At 49.0% G+C, this 26,526-nt stretch overlaps 1 protein-coding gene across 5 annotated transcripts in view; it reads left to right on the top strand.

Annotated features, from left to right (window-relative positions):
* PRRC2C (proline rich coiled-coil 2C) overlaps positions 1 to 25,776 on the top strand; it is a 147,631-nt gene extending 121,855 nt beyond the window's left edge. For 4 of the 5 annotated variants that reach the window (XM_073571541.1, XM_073571539.1, XM_073571540.1 and 1 more), the window contains exons 32-35: positions 555 to 658; positions 1,546 to 1,681; positions 22,926 to 23,153; positions 23,883 to 25,776. In XM_073571541.1, coding sequence (XP_073427642.1) covers positions 555 to 658; positions 1,546 to 1,681; positions 22,926 to 23,153; positions 23,883 to 24,158 — 744 coding nt within the window. In that variant the 3' untranslated portion in view covers positions 24,159 to 25,776. The remainder of the gene's footprint in view (positions 1 to 554; positions 659 to 1,545; positions 1,682 to 22,925; positions 23,154 to 23,882) is intronic. The other variant, XM_073571543.1, reaches the window with a different exon arrangement.
* Positions 25,777 to 26,526: the final 750 nt, after the last annotated feature.

Below are 26,526 nucleotides of genomic sequence, written 5' to 3'. Positions count from 1 at the left end.
AAGACCTGCCCCCGGACAAACTGGAGGTATGAGTGACAAATTATAAAAACGATTATTTCAGCGGTGGAAGGGACTCCAACTAAAAGAGCCACCTTGACAGAATGCAGCATTAGTGCTGCACAAGGTGGCTCTTTTAGTTAAAACCGCCTGGGGGGGGGGGGGGTGGCAGGTTCCCTTTAATGTACAGAGCTGCTCCTGTTCTATAACATGGCTGCAGATTAGACTGATCTGTTGTTTCTAGTCTTGTGCCGCCCCTTTAACTTTTAACTGTCAACATTTGTATTAATATTGAGTACTTGGCCTTCTTTTCCCATGCGGTTTTATTCTTATGGTCGGCTCTTTTAGCTTTGCTCACTTGGTGGCACTAACTACGTGATTTCTATTACTGTATACGGTGAACCGCTAGTATACAAGTGTGGAAGTACATCTGCTGAAATGTCACCAGAAGTAGTCACACATCCCCGCAGTCTGGATTGTTTCCCATCATGTCTGATCTGTTGCTGTATATTATCATAACTGTGTATTTTATAAGATATGTATCTCCTTTTGTATAGGTGACCGAGATAGATCTTAAACCTTATGTCAGTGGTTTGGACCATGGCAAGCCTGGTACTCCACCTGTAGGAAGAAGCACTACACCAACGTCAAGTCCTTTTCGGTAAGCTGTCATATATTGTCCTGTAATGGCTGCATTAGCCTTCAGCAGTTAGCACATTGATGTAATTTATGTAAAAATGTAACTCTTGAAAGGGTTTTACTACCGATTCTGACTACGTGATGTAGGGGCAGAAACATCTGATTCCAGTGATGCATCATTTACTGGGCTGCTTGCTGCAGTTTTGATAGAACTCTGAATGCTGCACTCTGTATTACCCCGTCCCACCAATGATTGGAAGCTTTCAGTGTGCACAAGCAGAAAGCTATCAAGCAATTCTAGGGGGCTGTGTTATAGAGATTAGAGTTAAGCAAATATCTTTGGTTCCCCATTTATTCGGCAAGCTATATAGCGCTTGCCGAATAAGCTACAGCGGGAACCCGGCTTCCTGGATCGCTCCGGCTGAACAGCTGATCTCCGTCGCGGCTGTGTCACTGTCACAGCTCATGCATGGAGAGCCTGTTTGTTGGACTCTCCATGCATGTGCTGTGACAGTGAGACATCTGCAACACATGCAGCTGCGGGGGCGATCAGCTGTTCAGCCGCCAGATCCAGGAAGCCGGGTTTCCACTGTGACTTATTCGGCAAGCGCTATAGCTTGCCGAATAAGTGGGAAACTGAAGATATTCACTCAACTCTAATAGAGATCTCCTGAATATGCTTGGCTGCCTGGTATCTCGTTTACTAGTCCTCTTATGATCTCCTGATAAAACAGTGATTGTATTAAACTACAGCAAGCAGCCCAGTAAGTGATGTATAACTGGAATCAGGGTATCTGTTCTGTCTCTACATTATGCTCCTCTCAGAGTAGGTGGGGACAAATTCCTTTTAGATGCTTTGCATAACTTGTACAGCCTGCATTATAATCCATACTTTCCGTCTCTCTCTAGGGCAAGTTCAACTAGCCCCAGTAGCCAATCAAGTAAAATGAGCAGCTTGGTTTACCAGAAGCATCAATTTCCTTCATCGGCGGCCAGTGTAAGAATGGGACAACCGCCGTTCCCCACTCCACAGTTCCCTCCTCAGGTAAAAAAAAATTGAAAATACTTCATTTTGTCCTATCAAATATACACTTTCTGCATGTTTGCAGGTTTTGCGTTAGATTCGCCGCCTATTTCACTCAATTAAGTGGTGGAAACCTGCAGAATTTTACAGACGGGTGGCCATGCTGTGGGTGTACAAATAACTTTACAATACATTTATTTTCTATAGCGCCAACATAGAAAGCGCCATCAGAAACTTATATCATTATAACTTAAATCAGGTTTATGTATTTATTTTTTAAATTGACTGACTTTTTTCATATCACAATCTTGCGATTTTCACACTGGTCACTGGGGCTTTTTTAGGCTACAACTTCCAGCTGTTTCAGGAAACACATGTACATAGCTACAATGAACAGACCCTGACCCTATGTTTTGTATTAAAGCATCTAATGTGTGCAATAGTCACTGTGGATGGATAAGGCAGCAGGGTCAGCTGTGACATCTCCTATTGTGATTGCTGGATCCTGTGTTATCAGCTGTGTGTAGCAGTGTTACCTGTCATTGTAATCCAGCCTCTGATGATACTGAACCTGCTGAAAGGACAGGATGAACAAATGTAAAAAAAAAAAAAAAACTCAATCCTATAGAAAATCCTTGTAGGACAAGAAGAGATCCCACAAATGGCAATCAATATAAAACCAGACTATTATTAGGAATAATATGAAAACAGGAATAAAAAAGCAAGAATAATGTAATAGGGGACTCCAGATCAAAAAATAGAGCGGGCTAAACACTACAGCATAAAGTAACAGTAAAGCTAACATAGCTGCTACAATAATAATAATAATTTATATTTATATAGCGCCAACATATTCCGCAGTGCTTTACAGTTTAACAGTTTCAAAACAGAAGCCATAAGTAACAGCGTTAACTATACAATAATTAAAGCAAAATAAGACGAAATAAGATGACCCTGCTCGTGAGAGCTTACAATCTACAATGAGGTGAGGGAGATACAAAGTACAGGTGTGAATTTACAATTGTATGTTTACAATGAAGGTCCAGCCATCTTGAGGGAGTGATGGATGGATATAGTGAATTGGCTACACAGGCACACTTACACATAGAATGACTTTGATTAGTGAACGTGATAAGCTACTCTGAACAAACGTGTTTTGAGGGAGCGCCTAAAACTATGCAAATTGTGGTTAGTCCTAATTTCTTGGGGTAGAGCATTCCAGAGGATAGGAGCAGCACGGGAGAAGTCTTGGAGTCGGGAGTGGGAGGTACGGATTAGTGCAGAGGTTAGTCGAAAGTCGTTTGCAGAGCGCAGCGATCGGCTAGGCCGATAGACAGAAATGGGGGAGGAGATGTAGGGGGGTGCCGCACCGTGGAGAGCTTTGTGGGTGAGAACAAGTACTTTGAATTGGATCCTATAATGAATGGGCAGCCAGTATAATGACTGACAAAGAGAGGACACGTCCGAGTACAGATTAGCCAGATGGACAACCCTGGCTGCTGCATTAAGTATGGACTGGAGAGGGGATAGTCGAGTGACGGGGAGGCCAATTAATAGAGAGTTGCAGTAATCCAAGCGGGAGTGGATCAATGCTACAGTGAGGGTTTTTGTTTCCATGGTGAGAAAAGGGCGGATTCTAGAGATGTTCTTTAGGTGTAAGCGGCAAGAGTGGGCAAGAGATTGTATATGGGATGTGAAGAAGAGATTAGTGTCAAACATAATGCCTAGACAGCGCGCCTGCTGGCAGGGGGGTTATTGTGGTATCACCCACGGAGAGGGAAATGTCCGATTTAGGGAGGTTAGTAGATGGCGGGAGCAGAAGTAGTTCAGTTTTGGAGAGGTTGAGTTTCAGATAGAGAGTGGACATGATATTGGAGACTGCGGACAGTCAGTCACTGGCGTTCTGTAGTACAGAGGGGGTAAGGTCGGGGAATGACGTGTATAGTTGTGTCATCAGCATAAAGATGGTACTGAAAGCCAAATCTGCTGTTGGTCTGTCCAATTGGGGCTGTGTAGAGAGAGAAGGGGGCCAAGGACTGAGCCCTGAGGTACCCCGACAGCAAGAGGAAGAGGAGATGAAGTGGAGCCAGAGAACAAAACACTGAAGGAGCGGTCAGAGAGATGGGAAGAGTACCAGGAGAGAGCAGTGTCCTTAATACCTAGTGACTGGAGCCTAGAGAGTAGGAGATGGTGGTCAACAGTATCGAAAGCTGCAGATAGGTCAAGAAGAATGAACAGAGAGTGGTCACAATTACTTTTTGCTGTCAGAAGGTCATTGGTCACTTTGCTGAGTGCAGTTTCAGTCGAATGTAGGGGGCGGAAGCCGGACTGTGAAGGGTCTAGAAGGGAGTGAGTGGAGAGGTAACGAGTAAGGCGGGAGTAAACTAGGCGCTCCAAAAGTTTAGAGATGCAGGGGAGATTCGAGAATGGTCTGTAGTTTGTGCAGGATGGGTCGAGAGCGGGTTTCTTTAGTAATGGAGTAATGATGGCGTGTTTGAAGGAGGATGGGAAAATGCCAGAGGAGAGTGAGAGATTAAAGATTGTAGTTAGGTGGGTTGTGACGACTGGAGAGAGAGACTGGAGAAGATGTGAGGGAATGGGGTCGGTAGTCCATGTAGTCGGACGAGAAGAAGAGGAGTCTGGAGACTTCTTCTGTGATGGGATCAAATGTGGAAAGTGAGCCAGGGGAGATGCAGGAAGGGATGGGAGTCACAGCACTTGGAGGTTGGGAGCAGATTTCCTGATGGATATTATCTATTTTTTCTGTAAAGTGGGAGGCCAGGTCATCAGCACAAATGTGTGTGATGGGGCTTGTGCTTTTGGCCTGAGGAGGGAGTGAAAAGTGTCAAAAAGTTTCTTGGGGTTGTTGGTTAGTGAGGAGATCAGGGTGGTGAAGTAGGTCTGTTTGGCGAGGTGAAGGGCAGCATTCTAGGTTCTTAACATAAATTTGAAGTGGATGAAGTCTTCTGGTGTGCGGGTTTTTCGCCATAGGCGTTCAGCACTCCTAGAGCATCGCTGGAGAAGTTGAGTTTGTGATGTCAGCCAGGGCTGTTTAACTCTGTGCTTGGAGGTTCTGAGGGTGAGGGGGAGCTACTTGGTCAAGGGTGCTTCTAAGAGTGTCATTGTAGTGTTGAACAGCCAGATTAGGACAGGAAAAAGAGGAGATTGGGGACAGTGATGAATGTAGGGAGTCTGAAAGTGTCTGAGGGTTAATGGCTTGTAGATTTCTGACTTGTGGTAGGTAGGAGTGAGCTGGGGTGGGTGAGGATTTGAGAGTGTGAAGGAGAGAATGTTGTGGTCAGAGAGTGGAAATGGTGAGTTATTTAGGTGGGAGATTGAGCAGAGCCGGACAAAGACCAGATCGAGGGTGTTACCGTCCTTGTGTGTCTGAGGTTGAAAGCTGCGAGAGGCCTAGAGAGGTGGTTAGTGATAGAAGCTGGGATGCAGATATGGAAATAGGGCTGTTAATGGGGAAGTTGAAGTCTCCTAGGATAAGGGTGGGAAGTTCTGAGGACATGAAGTGCGGCAGCCAGGCTGAAAAGTGGGCAAGGAAGTGGGTGGGTGAGCCTGGGGGCCGGTATATGACCGCTACTCTGAGGGAAAGGGGACGAAAGAGCCTGATGGTGTGGACCTCAAAAGAAGGGAATAAGAGTGATGGGGGGGATGACTTGGAAAGTGCATTGTGGGGACAGGAGTATGCCGACTCCACCACCATGTCTGTTTGTGGGTCTCGGGGAGTGGGAGAATTGTAAGTCACCATAGGAAATGGCAGCAGGAGAGGCAGTGTCAGAATCCTGAATCCAGGTTTCAGTGAGGGCCAACAGATTAAGAGAGTTGTTCAGAAAGTAGTTGTGTAGGAAAGGAAGCTTGTTACAAGCAGACTGTGCATTCCAGAGGGCACAATTAAAAGATGGAGATGAGGGAGTGCAAGTAATATTAATAATATTATTATGGTTTCGATATGAGGTATGGTGGGCCAGGGTTGGGGGGAGATGTCCCCTGAAATCAGTAGGAGTAGGAAGATAAAGAGCAAATAGTTGTTGAAATTGTAAGTAGTTTTTTTTCTGCAATGTGTTTGAGCAAGATGGGCTGAGGTTTCTCAGGAAGGTGAGAAGTGCATGTGAGCTGTACATGGGAGAGGGAAGTATAGAGGGGCTGATGTATATGAGTCGTGATGGAGGGGGGATAGGGTGGTGAATGTGGATGGCAAGGGAACACAGGAGGATAAAAATAAAGCACATAGTTAAAGGGGAGAGCAAAGTGTGGGTTACCTGACTAACTGACATGTATAACTGCCGTTTTCAATATGCTTTGCTTATGGGTTGCTTGCGTGCTGCACCCCACACTGCGTGCTTCCCCTTAGGAACTACTACATATATAGGCCACACTACAGGGTCAGGAGAGAGGGATTGTGGGAGCTGGTTGGGTATAATTTGGCAGCTGGGGCCAGCACACCAGGGGATGGTTAGATGATCAAAGGTACTAAACCATGCTGTGTCAATATGCTATAGTGCCTTCCACCTGATAAGATCTAGAGAGGATCAGTCACGGATCTAAAGCAGTAAGTATTACATACAGTGCAACAAATGAATTATACCAAAGCTTTAGCAAGCACATTAAAATATGCAGCAAAATGGTAAAGCAGCAGAAGTACAGAGTTGTACCATTTGAATATATTGCAGCAGAGAAATAGAGGCAACAGAGGTGGGAAGTTGTACCATTCAGGCTGCTTGCTAGCAGTGAATGGAGTAAATACATGCAGGGTGGCTCAGTTCATTACCATTTGGATATATTGCAGCAGAGAAATAGAGGCAACAGAGGTGGGAAGTTGTACCATTCAGGCTGCTTGCAATCAATAGATATCATGAAAAAACATCATACTATATAAATAATGCTGGCTGAATGCCCACAAAGACCAATGAAAATGAGTCTTCCACAGAATTATAAACACATTGCTGAGCAGTGCAATTACAGATAGTGAGGTCACAAAATATCCATCAGAAATAAAAGCAGCACGCCATGGAGTCTTCAATTTGAATGATGTTTATTTAGCCCATCCGGCTATGTGCCCATACAGTGCGACGTTTCGGTCCAAAAGGGATACAGACCTTTCACTGCTTGAGAAAGGTCTATCCTTTTTGGACCGAAACGTCGCACTGTATGGGCACATAGCCGGATGGGCTAATAAATAAACATCATTCAAACTGAAGACTCCATGGCATGCTGCTTTCATTTCTGAGGGATAGTTCTGAGATATGGTATATGCCTGGAAGCGTGCACCTGCTTTTTTCAACCTTTTTTTTGTGCTGCTTTTTCACTTTTTTCATTGAAGTCACAAAATAGCTACGTCCATATACATATATCCTGGGTCCTAATAAACCCTGAGTAAATAATGAGGATAAGTGAGGGGACGCCAGGAGCATCTTGCCACAGGTATAACAGTCTTTCTTTATCACTTCATGGGGGGGGGGGCACAGGTAACCACAGGTGTATGCTGCTGTCGCTAGGAGGCTGACGCTATGCAAAAAAAGGAAAAAAAGCTCTTCCTCAGCAGTATACACCCACCGACGGGCACAAAGCAACTCCGTTTAACCTTAGTGTCTGTAGGAGGTGGACCTGGGTCTGTTCCCAGATCTGCAATTTTTCCCATGCAGGTAACCTGTTTGTATTTATTACCCTGTTTGTATTTATTAATCCTTTCCCTTTGTTTTTCAGGTTCATCATCTAGGGTAACAGGGTGTAATGTCTCACCCTGTTTTCCCGCACATATGCGACCGAGAGAGCGGTGTGGTATCACCCACATCACTCTCGGACCCGCAGGCAGGGCTTTATGCCCTGTTACCCTTAGGGTACCATCACATTTAGCGATGCACCAGCGATCCCGACAACGATACGACCTGGTCGGGATCGCTGGTGCATCACTAAATGGTCGCTAGTGAGCTGCCAAACAGGCAGATCTCACTAGCGATGCAGCAGCGGTCGATACTTATGTCAGACGCAGCGATGAAGACGTCCTCCCGCCCACGTCCATGCGTCACTCGGCGCCAGCAGGAAGCGGCCGACGAGAAACGGACCAGGACGTTCTCATGCCATCAGCGATAGCCAGTGGGGGACCCGGTCGGAGGTATCACACATAGCGATATCGCTGCTGCGTCACAAAATCGGTGATGCTTAAGCGATATCGCTAGCGATCTCGCTTAGTGTGACAGGGCCTTTTAGGGGTGCTTCAGGGCGATTACCGGTGGCCAGTCCTTGCCTTTTCCCCTCCTCACCCCTCTCCTCAGAGAGCGGAGAGGAAGACGGTGGTCACCAGCAGTGACCTTCCCCCTTCTTGTAAGGGGTTGAGGCCGTCTTCTGCACCGTCTGGAGATGGTGCGGGAAGGAGGATCTTCGATACCAGTGACCCTCTCCTACTCAAGGGCTCCTGATGTGATCCTCTGCTGTGAAAAGGTTTCGTGGACTCGCCTGCAGGTAGGTATGTTTCCTTCCCCAGGGCACAGGCAGGATCAGTTCTCATTTCGGTCTTGGGTAAGGACACCACGCAGACCCTCTTAGTGTTTTCCTCTCCATACCCCCTGCGGTCGGGCACCCTTTACAGCAGCTACCCCGTGCCTCTCCTTTCTGGGAGAGCACACTGCAGAGCTCCTTTATTTTGGTCCCTCCATAGGGACCGACCTGCTTCTTCATAGACGCTGCATTTTTACAGGCCGACAGCGCCCCCTACATCAGGGCGCACTCCCAGCTGAGTGCTTGTTTTCGCGCTCTTTGTAGTTCCCCTCCCCTTCTGCGCATGTCCCTTGGCGCCTGTTTTTTATTGTAATCCCCCCCAGCGTCAGGGGGAGAAGAGCTCCCTCTTCCCCTGTCTCTGTCCCGGTCTGGCCACACCCCCTTGCGCTTCCTCCAATGGCGAGGGCGCTTTCACTTTTGCCAGCCGGCAGATCTTCAGAGCTTGCCACGCCAGTCTATTAGATCTGTTCTTTCACTTTCTCAGGCCGAAAATAAGCCACGCCCCCCATTCAGCAGCGTGCTACTGTCTCTGCGTCCCTGGGACCATTTTTCATCCCCTGCTCTGTCAGTTCACGCTGTCTGCTGCAAACGCCGCCTTTCCTGCCTCATCCTGTGCCCTCTCGCTGGGGAGGATTCATCGTTCCAGAGGGACACAGCTTTTCTTCGGTCTTTTACTGATCATCGCTGCCATCTGGTAGGCTCGACCTATGCCCAACCCTGCAGGGGCTCCTCTCTTCCCCTATAAACCCACGGTAATTCATTACCCCTGCGCCCGCTGTCAATTAACGTGGCCTTCAGGTTAGTTGTCCCCTTTCTGCCAGTCCTGCAGTCCTTCCAAATATGTCTGCACCACAGGTGCAAGCTAATGCCCCGATTGAGAGCATCCCCCCCGGAGTGGGCTATTGCCATGTCTCAGTCGTTCTCGGACCTGACTAAAGTATTGCAGTCCCTGGTCCAGGCCCTGGAACGTCTTCCAAATCTGTCTGCCGCCACCAGTGCTCTGAATGGCTCCCAGGGCGATTCACACGCACCTGATCACGACCTTCGCATGGACAAATCGGGTAGAGTGTCTAGAAAGAGGGCTCTCTCTAGCTCTTCATCCAGCTCCCCGGGCCCCTCTGCATCTTCCAGGAAGGAAGAGGCGTTTGGGTCAGACATGAATTCCCAGTCCGGATCTGAGTCTGATTCGGACCAGACTCCAAGATTGCAGGACATGGTTGATAGCCTAATTTTAGCTATTACTTAAACTCTTAGGCTATGTGCCCTCGTAGCGATTCTCATGCAGAATAAACCTGAGCAGAATCGCACACCCTGCTTCTGGAAAAACGCATGTGGTTTTTGACAAGCGTTTGTCAAGCGTTTTTTGCGTGCGTTTTCCCATGCGGTTTTGCCCGTATAATTAATGAACACTGCATTTCTCTATCGCTTCATTGGGGGACACAGAAACCATGGGTGTTTGCTGCTGCCACTAGGAGGCTGACACTATGTATAGAAAAAAGTTAGCTCCTCCTCCTCAGTATACACCCACCGGCACTAATTTCTTCAGTTTAGCTTAGTGTCAGTAGGAGGTGGACATGGGTCTTTCATTAGACCCATATCTACCTCAGTGTGCGTCGTTTTAATTTCAGGTTCCGGCGGGATACAGAGTGAATAGTCACATCTGTAGTCCCACAAAGAGCCTGAGTACGGCGTGTACTGCCACCCCGTATCCTCATAGCTCTCCACGGCAGGACCAAGAGCCCCGAGCACGGATGCGTGTCAGGCGATCCAGCTGGTCCTCACCCCCGTCTCCCACCCACTCGCCCACCAGAGCCTGTCTGTCTGGAAGAGACGCGGACATCCTTCTATGGAAAAAGACAGGATCATGAGAAGAGCCTCAAGTAGAGGGTAATTATGGGACCCCGGAATGCCAAGCCCTTCCTCTCCCTGCCCTCCCTCCCATGACTCCCCGGCTGCACCTAGCTCTTTTCATTTGGGCAGCCACGCTGCAGACTCGGGTGCCTTGTGGAGCGGGCGCCCTGAGTGGCATTTCCCCTCTCCCCGGCTGCACTTATCTTATTTCAGCACCAGCAGCCGGGCGGCGGGCACAGATCCTGGTTCTGCTCAGCAGCCGGGCGGCGGGCATAGATCCATAGCGGATCGATCGCGCGGCTCTGCAGCGTCACCTCCGCGCCGGCCGTCGCATCTAATTCAGGCCCCGGCTTCAATTGGGGCCTTTTCCGGCGTCGCGGCCACGCCCCCCGCCTTTTCCCTTAGGCGGGCTTCTCTCCCGCCCGTTCTACGCCCGCCCTCTCCCTCCACAGCGGCACTCAGCCTCCAAGCCTGCCTATCAGCCTCGGGTGGTGCCTTCCTTGGCTGCAGTTAGTCCCGCCCTCCTCCCTGTCGCCTCAAGGAAGCGTGCGCTTTTCCTTCTGGGCTCCCATCAAGCGGCCGCCATTTTCCCCAGCCTATCAGCCGGACTCCGTCAGCCATGAAAGTCTTGGGAAAGATGGTGGCGACGACCGAAGCGATCCCCTTTGCTCAATTTCACACGAGACAACTTCAACAGGCCATTCTGTCTCGGTGGAACAGGTCCGTTCTCTCCCTGGATCATCCAATTCGCCTCTCGTTCTGGGTCAAACAGTCCCTCAATTGGTGGCTGACATCACCTCTCATTTCCCCGGGCCGGTCATTCCTTCCGATTCACTGACAGATTGTGACAACGGACGCCAGCCTTCTCGGCTGGGGAGCTGTGTTTCGCAATCAGACGGTTCAGGGTCGGTGGTCATCTCAAGAGACTACTCTACCGATCAACTTCCTCGAGATACGGGCGATTTATCTGTCTCTCATTCACTGGGAAAGGCTTCTCAGGGGTCTTCCGGTCCGGATTCAGACAGACAATGCCACAGCGGTGGCATATGTCAACCACCAAGGGGGGACACTGAGCTCCTTGGCTCTAGTGGAAGTGTCCAGAATTCTCCACTGGGCAGAGGTATCGGTCCCAGCGATATCCGCAGTGCACATTCCCGGCGTGGACAACTGGGCCGCCAATTTTCTCAGCCGCGAGGGTCTCGCGGCGGGAGAGTGGTCCTTGCATCCGGACGTCTCATCAGCTTTGCCGTCGTTGGGGGACTCCGGACGTGGACCTGCTGGCGTCTCGACTGAACAGGGGAAGGTCCCACAGTTCGTATCCAGGGCCCGAGATCCTCTCGCAGTGGGCACCGATGCTGACCATTCACTGGTCGCAGTTCAAGCTCCCCTATCTGTTCCCTCCCTTTCCTCTTCTCCCCAAGCTGTTGAAGAAGGTCAAGGCGGAAGGAGTACCAGTCATCCTCATCGCTTCGGATTGGCCCAGAAGAGCTTGGTTCGCGGACATCAACCTTCTCGCAGACGCCCCCTGGAAGCTTCCAGACAGAGCAGATCTGCTGTCTCAAGGTCCAATCTGCCACCCCAATTCTCTGCCGCTCAATTTAACGGTGTGGCTGTTCAAACTGCGGTTCTGAACGGTCAGGTTTTTCAGATCGGGTTATTCACACCATGATTCGGGCTAGAAAACCTTCGTCTTCCAGAGTTTATCGTACGTGGAAGGCCTATTTCACTTGATGCGAGGACAGTGACGTTTCGCCTATGTCCTTTTCTCTTCCTTCTATCCTGGCGTTCCTCCAGGCAGATTCAGAACACATGACACATGCACAGAAAATGAACAGGTCAGTAAGGCCCTGTTCACACCACCCAAGAACTAAGACACAGAAAAAACACACAGTATGACAAACGTGCATAAATGCTCTGTTGTAAAATATATGTAACAGTAAGCAGCAAGTGCTAGTAAAAGATGTTAACAAAACCAGGGTATTTTGTTGATATGTTTTTTTGCAAAAACGTTCCTCCAGGCAGGCCTAGATGCGGGCTTTGCCCTCAGCTCTTTGAAGGGTCAAGTTTCGGCGCTTTCCATTCTTTTTCAGAAGACGTTGGCCTCCCGTGCGCAGGTCAAAACCTTTCTTCAGGGAGTGGCTCATACCGTACCGCGCTTCCGTGGATCCATGGGATCTCAATCTGGTTCTGGAGGCTCTTCAACGGTCTCCCTTTGAACCTCTCAGGGAAGTCTCCTTGTCCCTTCTCTCTTGGAAAGTAGCCTTTCTGGTGGCCATCACCTCCATCCGGCGCGTGTCGGAATTGGCAGCCCTTTCTTGTCGCCCCCCTTTCTTGGTGCTCCATCAGGACAAGGTGGTCCTGCGACCTCCGCCTTCCTTCCTAAAGTGGTGTCCACTTTACACCTAAATGAGGACATTGTTCTCCCGTCCTTTTGTCTGGGTCCAATCCACCCTCTGGAGCGCTCCTTGAACAAGCTAGACCTGGTCAGGACGTCTCCCTTGCAGAAGACACTCTTTTCGTCATTCCAGATGGTGCGCGGAAAGGTCAGCCGGCCTGTAAGGCTACCATTGCTCACTTGGTCAGATTTTGGAGGCCTACCGGGTCAAGCATCGAGTGCCCCTTCCTGGAATTAGAGCTCACACTACCCGGGTAGTGGGTGCCTTCTGGGCAGTGCACCACAGAGCTTCTGCACAGCAGCTCTGCAAAGCGGCAACCTGGTCTTCGATCCACACGTTTGCCAAATTTTACAAGGTCCACACCTACGCTTTGGCGGACACCAGCCTGGGCAGAAGGATCCTGCAGGCAGCGGTGGTGAGTCCTCAGACCTAATGGAAGTTTGCTTTTTTCCTCCCCAGGGACTGCTTTGGGACATCCCATGGTTTGTGTCCCCCAATGAAGCGATAGAGAAAACAGGATTTTTGGGTTGCTTACTATAAAATCTGTTTCTCTGAGCCTTCATTGGGGGACACAGCATCCTCCCATATTCTGCAACTCCTGTTCTTATGTTTGTTGATTACAGTTGAGTTGTCTGTTCTGTTCTGTTTTCATTCTGTTTTGTTACTTCTCCTACTGCTTTCTCACTAACTGAAGAAATTAGTGCCAGTCGGTGGGGTGTATACTGCGGAGGAGAAGCTAACCTTTTTCTATACATAGTGTCAGCCTCCTAGTGGCAGCAGCATACACCCATGGTTTCTGTGTCCCCCAATGAAGGCTCCGAGAAACAGATTTTACGGTAAGCAACACAAAAATCCTGTTTTTTTTACTGCTAAGCGATTCTGCAGCGGTAAAAAACGCACCATTGGCACAACATGTGCGTTTTCTATTAAAAATGCATGGAACGCTTTTTTTAAGCGTTTCCGCTCCAGAATCGCACGTTTAAAAACGCAGTGGAAACGCTTAAACGCTACGTGGGCACACAGCCTTAAACTAAAAGAGGATGAGGCTCCCGCTCAGGAACACTCCGTTTCTTTCAAACGGGTAAAACGTCCTCCTCTGACCTTTCCCAATCATAAAGAGTATGAAGTGACTATGGCCAAACACTGGGAGCATCCCAAAAAACGGTTCCCCAGAAGGAAACGGCTAGACGTTCTGTATCCCCTTTGTACAGACCTGGTCAGTAAATGGGCATAGTCCCCTTACGTGGACCCGCCGGTCTCGCGCCTGCCCTCAAACAGTTGTTTCTGCCAGACTATGCGTCTCTTAAGGACGCCACAGGACAGGCAGATTGAGTTTTTGGCCAAATCGGTTTTTGAAGCAACTGGTGCCTCCCTCTCCTCCAGCTTTGCGTCCACTTGGGTGGCGAAGTCTGTCTCTGCCATGGCCAAAATACTTTGCCAGGGCATCAGAGGAGCTGGCGGATTTGGCAGACCAGATTGTTTACGCCGGCAAATATCTTTTGGCCACCTCTTTGGATGCGGCTGGCTGTTCCGCCAGAGCGAGCAGTAACATCATTGCTATACGCCGCATCCTTTGGTTGAAGGCGTGGAATGCAGATCCAACGTCTAAGAAGTAACTCACCAATCTGGCCTTTTAGGGTTCCAGACTTTTTGGGTCCAAGCTAGACCAAATAATCTTGGATGCTACCAGGGGGAAGAGTACCTCTCTTCCCCAGTCAAAACCCAAATGTCCCTTCAATAGGAAAGGGCCCCTGCCTTTTCGTTCCTTTCGATGCTTCTCATCCGGGAATTCCTTCCGGCAGGATCGCCCGTCAGCCCCTGGGGAGAGAAGGAAACCATCCCTCAAACCTGCACCTCACTGGAAGCCAAAAGGCCGCTCCTCCAAGACCTCGGGGTCCTGCTCTCACAGGTTCTCCTCTAAGTGACAGGTCATTCCCACCTGGAAATTTTTCCAGGGTGGGAGGCCGGCTTCTTCTCTTCAAGAACGCATGGATGTCTGTGGTTGACGACGCCTGGGTGAAAATCGAATTTTCATCTCACCCCCCCCCCCCCCCCCCCCAGCAGACGCTTCTCTCTGTCTCGCCCGCCAAAACTCCCGTCTCAAGTCCTAGGGATTCTTCAGGCCGTGTCTTCCCTTCTCTAAGGGGTAATCGTTCCCGTTCCTTGAAACAAGCGGTTTTCAAGGTTCTACTCTAACCTGTTTGTAGTCCCGAAAAAAGACGGATCTCTCCATCCGATATTGGATCTCAAACGGTTGAGTTGCCACGTTCGGATCCGCCACTTCAGGATAGAGTCCTTACGCTCGGTGATAGCCTCCATGGAACCAGGAGAATTTCTTAGTTCTGTAGACATCCAGGATGCTTATCTCCACATTCCTGCTTGTTTGCAGCATCAGAGATTCCTTCGGTTTGCAATCCAGGAGGATCATTATCAGTTCACCGCCCTTCCTTTCGGCCTCGTGTCTGCCCCCAAAGTTTTCACGAAGGTCATGGCATCGGTCATGGCCATCTTTCACTCTAATGGGATTCTCATAATCCCTTATCTGGACGATCTCCTGATCAAGGGGCCGTCTCGCTGAGACTGCGACCAGAGTCTTCAGATCACTCTGGATACTCTGGCCCATCTCGGCTGGATAGTCAACAAAGAAAAATCCTCCCTGACCCCAGTTCAGCGCTTCGTGTTCCTGGGTATGACGTTCGACATGTTCCAGGCCCGGTTCTTCCTTCTGAAGGAGAAGTTTTCGTTTCTCCGACAGGGAATCCGCTCTCTATGGTGACCAGTCCCTCTGTCCTTACGGTCCTGTATGAGGGTTCTAGGGAAGATGGTTGCCTCCATGGAAGCTGTGCCGTATGCCCAGTTCCTCTCCGGTCCTCTTCAGTTGGCCCTCTTGTCCGCCTGGGACAAGGAAACCACCTCCCTGGATCATCCAGTACGTCTGCCCTTCAAAGTGAAGCAATCTCTGACTTGGTGGACGTTATGCGCCTCAGTCCTTTGCGGGAGGTCATTTCTTCCGCTCCTGTGGCAGGTCATCACCACTGACGCCAGTCTCCTGGGTTGGGGAGTGGTCTTCCTTCAACACACACCGCGCAGGGTCGCTGGAACGCTCAGAAAGCCCTTCTCCCCATCAATGTCTTGGAAATCAGGGCAATCTTTCTTGCCCTTCTTTGCTGGCAGTCGCTCCTCGCGGGCAAGCTGGTCTGCATTCAGTCAGACAACGCCACGGCCGTGGCTTACATAATTCATCAGGGAGGGACTCGGAGCAAACAGGTCATGGCGGAGGCGACCAAAATTCTACGATGGGCAGAACGTAACGTCCCTACCATATCAGCCGTTCACATTCCAGGGGTGGAAAATTGGGCAGACAATTTTCTGAGTCGTCAGGGTCTTGCATCAGGAGAGTGGTCTCTCAATCCAGCCGTCTTCCACCAAATATGTAGGAACTGGGGCACTCCGGACGTAGACCTAATGGCATCTCGGATGAACCACAAGGTTCCTCAGTTCATAGCCAGGTCCCGGGATCCCATGGCCATCGGTTACAATGCCCTAGTAATCCCATGGTCCCAGTTTCAGCTACCTTATCTTTTCCCGCCTCTTCCCTTGATTCCGAGAGTCGTGAAAAAGATAAAGGCAGAAGGAGTTCCCGTTCTCTTGATAGCTCCAGACTGGCCGAGACAGGCCTGGTATGCGGAGCTCGTGAACATGCTCACAGACATCCCCTGGAGGCTTCCAGACCGTCCGGATCTTCTCTCACAAGGCCCCCTCTTCCACCCGAGTTCTCAGTCTGAGTTTAACGGCATGGCCGTTGAAGCCGCAGTCCTGAAGGAATCTGGGTTCTCTCACAAAGTTATCCAGACTATGATTTAACCCGAGAAAACCGGCATCCTCGCGCATCTACCACAGATGTTGGAAGGCCTTCGTTCGGTGGTGTGAGGAAGACAGTTTGTTTCCAATGTCCTTCTCTCTTCCTTCAGTCCTTGGCTTTCTTCAAGCAGGTCTTGACTCAGGCCTCTCGCTCAGTAGTACCCTTAAAGGACAGGTGTCAGTCCTGTCAATTCTCTTTCAGAGAGATCTGGCTTCCCGTTCCCAGGTGAAGAACTTTCTTCAGGGTGTCGCAGACCTACTGCCTCCTTTCCATCCTCCGATAGATCCATGGGATCTCAATCTTGTTCTCGGCGCTCTTCAGCTTGCGCCCTTTAAACACATCCAGGATATTTCGTTCTCTCTCCAGTCATGGAAAGTGGCCTAATCGTCATTACATCTATCAGGAGGGTTTCCAAACTAGCAGCATTGTCTTGCCGTTCTCCTTTCCTGATCCTGCACCAGGACAAAAGTAGTCCTCCGGCCCGTTCCTTCCTTTTTGCCCAAGGTAATTTCTGCCTTCCACATCAATGAAGACCTAGTCCTTCCTTCTCTATGTCCTTTTGCGGTTCATCCAATGGAAAAGTCCCTCCACAAGCTGGATTTGGTCAGAGCTATTTGCGTTTACCTCTCTAGGACTGTTTCCTTTCGTCAGTCCAATTCCCTGTTTGTCATTCCTGAGCGTCGTCGTAAAGGGCTCCTAGCTTCTAAGTCCACCATCGCTAGTTTGATTCGCTCGGCGATACTGGAGGCATACCGTGTTCAGGACAAACGGCCTCCTCCAGGAGTGAGGGCTCACTCCACCCGGGCTGTGGGAGCTTCCTGGGCTGTTCGTCACCAGGCTTCGGCTTTGCTGATCTGCAAGGCTGCAAACTGGTCGTATTTACACACCTTTTGTAAGGTTTTACAAGGTTAATACCCACGCCTCTGCTGATGCAGGCCTGGGCAAGAAGATACTGCAGGCGGTGGTTTCCCACCGGCCGACCTAAGTTCTCTTTTCTCTACATAACTTTCCCACACTTGGGACTGCTTTTGGACGTCCCATGGCTACCTGTGTCCCCCAATGAAGCGATAAAGAATGAAGGATTTTTGGTACTTACCGTAAAATCTTTCACCCCCATAGCTCTCCATCCCCCTGCCATAGGGAGGATCGATTGAGCATACCCCTTTAAGAACTCCTCCAGCTCTGCTTCATCAGCCAGGAGGACGAGAAGACCTGCATGCATGGCCCCGGACAGCCGGCCTGCCGAGCACTGGAGTGGAGGTATGGGGTTGGGTCCTGGCTCCCGGGAGAAGCGCTGACTTGGCGTCAGGCGCTCAGGTAGGGCAAAAATGTAGTGTCCAGGTTTTCTGGCCTACTAGGCCGCAATTTAAATAGCGCCGCCCGCGTTAACGTCGCCGCCACCTCCGCTTGGCGCCTCCATTACTTAAGAGACGCGCAATCCTAATCTCGGGGGCCATGTCTTTCACCTCAGCCTGCTCTGGATACGAGCTGTGAGGCGTGCACGCTGCCGGATACCAGGTGACACCACAAGGCCACCGCTTTCCTCCCGGGGACACGGCACAGGACTGTGGGTAAGCTGCATCTGCACTCAAATTAAAGCTTAACCCCTTCCCGGCACATACCCTGCAGCTGCAGACACTCTGCCGTTAAACCTTTCAGGAGTGTTATGTCTCAATCTAAGGAGGCTAAACAGGATGCGAAGAAGCACACTGCGTTACCCAGTGCACAGACTAATCTGTTATGCACGCACTGTGACCCAGCCTGCGCTCAAACGCCGCTGCTGCTGACGAACCTCCTGCGTTTAATATCCCTGAGTGGGCTGCGTCCCTATCACGGTCAGTGGAGTCTCTGACCCAGGCTGTATTCTCCCTCCGGGAGGACTCTTTAAATCAGAAAGCGTCCTTACCTCCCGAGAAGGGCTCTGGCGTCGGCCGGGAACTGTCCGCCAGCAGGGTCCGTACTCGTTCAAGGGATGGTCAGGTCTCTAGAAAGCGGACCCACGACGCGTCCCCTAGTCTCGGTCGCGCCTCAGCATCTGCGACTCCTGTCTCTCGCTCTCCCTCTCCTGAGGTTCACAGCGAGCACGATTCTGAATTCAAATCTGACACGTCAGCCCCTCAGAATCCCCCAACTGATCCAGAGTCACTTGATTCTCTTACAGAATCAGTCAACAGGATTCTGATGTTGGATGAGGAAAATATTCCCGCTCCAGCACATCCTGTCTCACAAACCAAGCGTGTGCGCAGGTTATTTACCAGTCATCCGGACTTTAAGGAAATTGTCCAGAAACATTGGCGATCGTCCACATAAGCTGTTCACACTGCAAAAGTCTACTCAGGCTAAATACCCTTTTGATCCAGTCCTAATGAAGGATTGGGTACAGTCCCCTCCGGTGGACCCTCCTGTATCGCGTCTTGCTTCTAAAACGCTCCTATCTGTTTCTGAGGGTTCCTTAATCAGAAAAATGACTACCCTGTCCGTTCAGTTTTTGAAGCTTCAGGAGCAGCGCTTTTTCCATCTTTCGCGGCAATTTGGGTCACTAAGGCAATGGCCGCTTGGGCAGAAGTCTTGATTACTTTTTTCCAGGGCACCAATCTTGCTCCGGAGGCAAGCACCGTCACCAGGCAGATAATTCACGCAGCGGACTTTGTAGTGGACGCCTCTTTTGATGCCGCCAATTGCGCTGCTCAAACTACCGCTAATGCAATGTCCATTAGAAGAGCCCTATGGCTCCGCGACTGGCGGGCGGATGCCACATCTAAAAGATCGTGGACTTCTCTCCCCTTTCAAATTGGTCGTCTTTTTGGAGAGAAACTAGACTAGCTCATTTCTGATGCTACCGGGGGAAAAGTAAATTCCTTCCTCAACAAAAGGCTGTTCGGCCATTTCGCAACCAACAGCCGACGCGTTTTCGATCTTTTCTCAACAATTCCGGTTGGTGGTCCTCTACCTTCTCTTCCGGATCAGGTCGGTCCCCGCGTGGAGACAGAGGCTCCCAGGTCTCATACAGACCTAACTGCTCTTGGAAACCCAGGCCTAGGGCTTCTGGATCTAGAGGAGCCAGATCTCATAGATCTACCCAATGACTTGTTGCGGTATCCGGCAGACACCGACAAAGTAGGCGGTCGCCTACTTTCCTTCAGCCACACCTGGCTCGCGGTCGTCCACGACAAGTGGGTCAGGGAGCTGGTGTCCTCCGTATCCAAGATAGCATTTTCTTCTCCCCCTCCAACTCTGTTTTTCCCTTCTCCTTCCAAGAAAGAGACGAGCCTTCCTTCGGGCTGTTCAGCCTCTGCTAAGGGACGGAGTCATCATTCCGGTCCCTCATCACGAAAGGTTCAGAGGATTTTATTGAAACCTTTTTGTGGTTCCAAAGAAGGACTGGACGATGCAACCCATTCTGGATCTCAAACTGTTAAATCAGTTTGTCAGGGTACGGCGATTCCGAATGGAATCTTTCCGATCAGTTGTCGCTTCCATGGAAAAAGGAGAGTTCCTAGCATCCATTGACATCAAGGATGCTTACCTTCACATCCCGATCTGCCCGTCCCACCAGTAGTTCCTGCGTTTTGCAATTCACAAGGAACACTTCCAGTTCATTGCCTTGCCCTTCGGACTTGCCACCGCCCCAGGGTCTTTACCAAGGTCATGGCGGCTGTCATGGCCATTCTCCACTCTCGGGGAGTAGTGGTGTTACTGAATCTGGACGACCTGCTCATCAAGGGTCTGTCCCTTCCAGCCTGCGAGGAATCTGTGGATATAACAGTAAATACACTTTTGCGCCTGGGGTGGAAGATAAACTTCGAAAAGTCTTTCCCGAAACCGGCTCAGCAGATTTCCTTTTTAGGAATGATCTTGGACACTTCCCACGGGTTGATCATTCTCCCTCCAGAAAAGACCCAAGCCTTACAACAGGCAGCGCGGACTCTTTCCCGACCAGCTTCTCACTCCATTCGTTTCAGCATGAGAGTTCTCGGAAAGATGGTGGCTGCGATGGAAGCAGTTCCATTCACACAGTTCCATCTTTGTCCCTTACAACATGCGTTGCTGTTAGCTTGGGACAAGAACCCGTTCTCCCTGAACCGTTGGATCCTTCTGTCCCTGTGGGTCAGGCAAGCCCTCAAGTGGTGGACACTGAGGTCCTCCCTGAATCAAGGGAGGTCTTTTCTCCCAGTAAGATGGTTGGTAGTAACCACCGACACAAGTCCTCTCGGCTGGGGTGCGGTCTTTCGTCACCAGACGGCACAGGGTCGTTGGTCGACCCGAGAGTCACGTCTCCCCATCAACATTTTGGAGATACGAGCGTTCAGATTAGCTCTATGGAGTTTCCACCATCTCCTTGCAGGTCACCCCATCAGGATCCAATCCGACAATGCCACGGCTGTAGCATATATCAACCGCCAGGTAGGTACCCGGAGCAGGATGGCCATGAACGAAGTGAGTCACATCCTCCATTGGGTCGAGACCAACCATTCGCCCATCTCAGCAATTCACACCCCTGGTGTAGAAAATTGGGCTGCAGATTTTCTCAGTCGCCAAGGCATTGCCTCGGGAGAGTGGACTCTTCATCCGGAAGTCTTTCAGCAGATTTGTCATCGTTGGGGGACTCCGGATGTGGATCTCATGGCCTCAAGACTAAACAACAAGGTGTCTCGGTTCATTGCCCAATCGCGTGATCTATGCGCCATCGGAGCGGACGCCCTAGTTCTGCCATGGCACCGGTTCCAGCTCCCGTACATCTTTCCCCCTCTTTCCTTGCTTCCGAGGGTCATCAAGATCAGAGCGGAGGGAATACCAGTGATCCTAGTCACGCCAGATTGTCCCCGCCGAGCATGGTATGCAGAACTAATACAACTAGTCGCCGACGTCCCCTGGCGACTTCCAGATCGCATGGATCTGCTCTCACAGGGCCCGATTTACCATCAGAACTCCGGGGCCCTGTCTTTGATGGCGTGGCCGTTGAATCCTGGATTTTACATAGGCTTCCTAGCACTAATCATAGTGGAAATCACGTCGTGAGAGAACCCAGCCTATCACCACACCTAGAAAACCTTCTTTTCATGGTGCAAGGATCATGGTCGATCCCCTCTGGTGTTTTCCATTCCGGCCATATTGGAGTTCCTTCAATCCAGATTAAAATCAGGCCTTGCGCTTAGCTCACTCATTGGCCAAATTTCGGTCTTTTCCAACGCAAAATCGCCCCCAAACTTCAGGTCAAGACGTTCATTCAGGGAGTTTCCCATGTGGCGCCTCCTTATAGAAGGCCATTGGAATCATGGGACTTTAACCTGGTTCTCGGGGCTTTACAGGAGGCTCCTTTCGAACCGCTGCAGGACGTGTCACGGACCGTCCTCTTTTGGAAAGCGGCCTTTCTAGTGGCAATTACGTCAGACGAGTTTCTGAATTGGCAGCCCTGTCCTGCCGTTCTCGTTACTGAATTTTCATTAGGACAAAGTAGTTCTCAGGACGTCACCGTCCTTCCTGCCCAAGGTCGTCTCCTCTTTCCATCTCAATGAGGAAATTGTTTTGCCTTCCTTTTGTCCAGCGCCAGTCCATCGCATTAAGGCCCTCCACACCCTGGATGTGGTTAGGGCACTGAGACGGTACATCTCGCGGACGTCTCCCTTTCCGCAAGTCAGATGCCCTGTTCATACTTCCAGAGGGGCATAGGAAGGGTCTAGTTGTTTCGAAAGCAACGCTAGCCAGGTGAATTCCCTTAGCAATTCAGGAATCCTACCGTGTCAGGAACGCGCCTGTCCCAGCGGGGATTAAGGCACACTCTACCCGGTCAGAGGGCGCCTCTTGGGCCATTCGGCACCAGGCCTCGGCAGAACAGGTCTGCAAGGCTGCGACTTGGTCCAGTCTTCATACTTTTACAAAACATTACCAGATTCATTCTCAGGCCTCTGCGGATGCAGCTCTCGGCAGACGGATCCTGCAATCAGCAGTACCTCAGTGGTACGTTGGGAATTAGCAGATGTATGCTCCCCACCCAGGGACTGCTTTAGGACGTCCCACTGTCTGTGTCCCCCAATGAGGCATAGGAGAAATAGGGATTTTTGTGTACTCACCGTAAAATCCTTTTCTCTGAGCCATTCATTGGGGGACACAGCACCTGCCTTGTTTAGCCTACTGGCTCATTGTAGCATTCTTAGGTTTTGACATACTTATGGTTATTGTTGACTGTTTAAGCTCCTACTGCTTTTTTCACCAAACTGGAGATCTCATCCAGCGAGATGGTGTATACTGCAGGGGAGGAGTTAACTTTTTTTCTGGTTTACTTAGTGTCCTCCTAGTGGTAAGCAGCATAACACTCACTGTCTCTGTCCCCCAATGAATGGCTCGGAGAAAAAGATTTTACGGTGAGTACACAAAAATCCCTATTTTTGCATAGTGTAAGCCTCCTAGCGACAGCAGTATACACCCGTGGTTACCTGTGTCCCCCAATGAAGGCTCCAAGAAAGATTTTACGGTAAGTACCAAAAATCCCTCTTTTACATCTAGGTGGGGGACTTTATTATGTTCCGTCTGTAATCGGAGTTTAGCTGGTCACTTATCCTCATTATTATTTGTCATAATATATTTTCTATTTTTATACGATTACCTGCCTATAAAAAAAATAAGCATTTGTTATCTTTCTCCCTTTCAGATACTGTCGCAACCTAATTTGGTTCCACCAATGGTCCGAGGACCACATCCAAACACGTTCCAGCCCCCTGTTCAGCGTCCACCTATCCCACTGACCAGTCAGATGCCCCCTCAGATGCCCACAGGCTTAATGAACCACCCTCGCCTTCATCATGTGTCCCGAGCCCCTCCTATTCCATCTTCTGGTGTGCGAATTAATGCAGCAATAAAGGCAGAGCAGGATCTGAAGGTCAGTTTGGTCTCTGGGATGAGACGCGCCACATAGTGTTAACATTTATCCAGGATTAATGAAAACTTGATTTCTGTATACAGGTGAACATTCCAGCGAGTCCTCATAATGTGTGGGTGTGTAGCGACAGGGGACCCTGATTTCAGCGATGTTACTTACTGGACTGCTTGCTGTAGTTTTGATTCAGTCACTGTTTTATTAATAAGAGTTTATCACTAGAGGACTAATAAACTTGCTGCCGTGTAGTCAAACCACGCCCCCACCACTTAGTCTTTCTGCCTATGCGCAGTGTACACAGAAAGCTGCCACTCGGTGGTGTGGGTGGGGTTATACCGAGAACTGGTAGACCCGTTGGCATATAAAACAGTGATTTCATCAAAACTGCAGTAAGCGACACATTGCAAAAATAGGGGTCCCTGCTGCTCTCGGATGGGATAGCAAAAACCTGGTGACAGATTCCGTTTACAGGGGTTGTCTAACGGATACCACAGAGTTGAGTCCCAAGTATAGGAATCCTCTGAATGCTTATATGGACGGCCATCACCTGAATGGCTGCTGGCATGTAATGCTGTTTCTGATCTCAATGCTTTGGTTAATAATGTTTTCACTTTCAGCTTTACAGAAAAGCGGCCTAATGAAACATACGCATGAATATACCTTGGCACATCTTAATTTATGGGACACGTCTTTCCCCCCTCCCCCCTTTTTTTTTGTCTCCTTTCCCTTAAGGCAAAACAGAGAGCAGAGGTCTTGCAGTCGACACATCGCTTCTTTGAACAGCAGCAACATCAACAGAGCAAACCCGTCATTCCCAAACCTCCGAAAACGGCGCCAGTGATTTCCAAGCCTTCAGACATCATAGCAGAGCCTTCAATGATCTTGCCGGAGAAAGCAGAAGACAATTCTGCTGCTATGCCTCAAGCTACGGTACCGACCACCACAAAACCCATCAGAACTGGACCAATAAAACCTCAAGCCATCAAAACTGAAGACACCAAATCATAAGACAGCCAGGAGGACGGTTACCTTCTAAGCACTACACTTAGGTGTACGGATAAAGTTTTCATGGTTCACTGAAGAATGCAGGAGGGAAGTCAGCGGGTATAGTTAGCTGATCTAACCGGTGAAGCCATCCTTTCAGCATTTCAAGACATGAAACATAGACGACTCTGGGCGCAGTTGGCTCGGAGTCTTCTGCTTTCTACTAGATTTGTCTGTGACTACCGATTGCGGTATAATGCTGGCATTTAGTATTTTCAGCGTAATATATGGGAAAGCTCACACTGTATACGATTCATTAGACACACTACCTGGCAGTTCTTCTCCATAACCTTCCCCCATAAACCAGAGCGAGCTGAAGTGCAACGTTATCATATATGTACACCCAAACACGCTTTGTGGTCTTGTTTCGGGTTACATAGCCAGCTCCATCTCACTCCCGCTCTTTCCTCTCCCAATATCTGGCTCTTCTGTGTTGTGCCCCTCAATTACAAGACATTTTCCTGAAATGTTTTAGGGTCTGCACAGACCTATCTCTAGAGAAAAAGGGTGCATGCGGTTTAAAAAGTTTCAAGCCCAGTTTATCATTGTACAATCGGGCTCCTCAGACGTCATCAATATGTGGTCTCCGTTATGTAGAAAGAGGCCTAGCGTCATTTTATTTTCCCTAACCATGCTATGGTAGAAGAATGGAAACCATGCCAATGTCGCTGCTGTCGTTTCAACAATATCAGTCTATACTGTACCTTTAAGATCTAACTTCTGTGACTTTTTTTTTCCGTACAAGTGAGATCACGTAATATAAAGCAAACCTTTTTGTAAAAATTGGGACACAGGAGTTTTACTTCTGTACTGGACAAGCAAGACAACTGTACATTATAAAATATCTTGTAAATGCAGCTATGTTGTGGTAAAGGTGTTCTTATTAAACTTAAAGAAAAATTATTTTGCCCAATTAAAGGATTTTGCTTTTGTTTTCCCCCCTTTTTTTTTTTTTTGTTTTGCAATAGTTACAAAAAATGAAATAATTAAAGTATATGATATTGGTGTATAAGGAAGGAATTCAGATTAAAGGGATGTCATACATTAATTGTGGGCCGGTCATTAAGGTACGGCCCTTTTTAAAGAATTATTGATTGTGGTTATCCAATAGTTCGGACTGTTACTACTTCTCTGGCCAGTAATTTCCACCTAGCATTTGACTGTCTTTCTAACTGATATGTTAGGTTAAAAGCGCGGGCGAATTTTCTACTTACCCCTGAAGTCATTGCAAATGACACTCACTTGGCCTGTTGTACAGAAGAGTCGCAGACGGAGGACGAGCTGCAGTTTAGTTGTATGTTTTTTTTTCTGTTTTTTTTTTATTATAAATATATATAAATATATAAATACTATTGTTTTTTTTTGTTTTTTTTCTTTTTAGCTGTTTTGTCATCTTTTTGCAATGGGGAATAGTATAGATTTCCCATACATCTTTTTGGCTTTGTACAGAATTGACAGCCACTCTCAGCCCTGCTCTGTTGAGAGAAAGAAAAGAGAAATCTGTTGTATGAAAATATGTAAGGTCTTCACTTTATCCAGGTTTGATTACAGGAACTAATAAAGTATTCTCTAAATAAATCTACTGCAGCTTGTCATGAATGAAGTTTATATACACACTCATTAATATTAAAAAAAAAATATATATACAGTGGGGCAAAAAAGTATTTAGTCAGTCAGCAATAGTGCAAGTTCCACCACTTAAAAAGATGAGAGGCGTCTGTAATTTACATCATAGGTAGACCTCAACTATGGGAGACAAACTGAAAAAAAAAAATCCAGAAAATCACATTGTCTGTTTTAGTTGCATATTATGGTGGAAAATAAGTATTTGGTCAGAAACAAAATTTCATCTCAATACTTTGTGATATATCCTTTGTTGGCAATGACAGAGGTCAAACGTTTTCTGTAAGTCTTCACAAGGTTGCCACACACTGTTGTTGGTATGTTGGCCCATTCCTCCATGCAGATCTCCTCTAGAGCAGTGATGTTTTTGGCTTTTCGCTTGGCAACACGGACTTTCAACTCCCTCCAAAGGTTTTCTATAGGGTTGAGATCTGGAGACTGGCTAGGCCACTCCAGGACCTTGAAATGCTTCTTACGAAGCCACTCCTTCGTTGCCCTGGCGGTGTGCTTTGGATCATTGTCATGTTGAAAGACCCAGCCACGTTTCATCTTCAATGCCCTTGCTGATGGAAGGAGGTTTGCACTCAAAATCTCACGATACATGGCCCCATTCATTCTTTCATGTACCCGGATCAGTCGTCCTGGCCCCTTTGCAGAGAAACAGCCCCAAAGCATGATGTTTCCACCACCATGCTTTACAGTAGGTATG

The sequence above is a fragment of the Dendrobates tinctorius genome, unplaced genomic scaffold, assembly GCF_039654945.1.
Source record: "Dendrobates tinctorius isolate UK_male_01 unplaced genomic scaffold, ASM3965494v1 ptg000029l, whole genome shotgun sequence".
Taxonomy (NCBI): Eukaryota; Metazoa; Chordata; class Amphibia; order Anura; family Dendrobatidae; genus Dendrobates; species Dendrobates tinctorius.
Note: the sequence above shows the minus strand (reverse complement) of the source record. Positions and strands in the feature narration are given on the sequence as shown.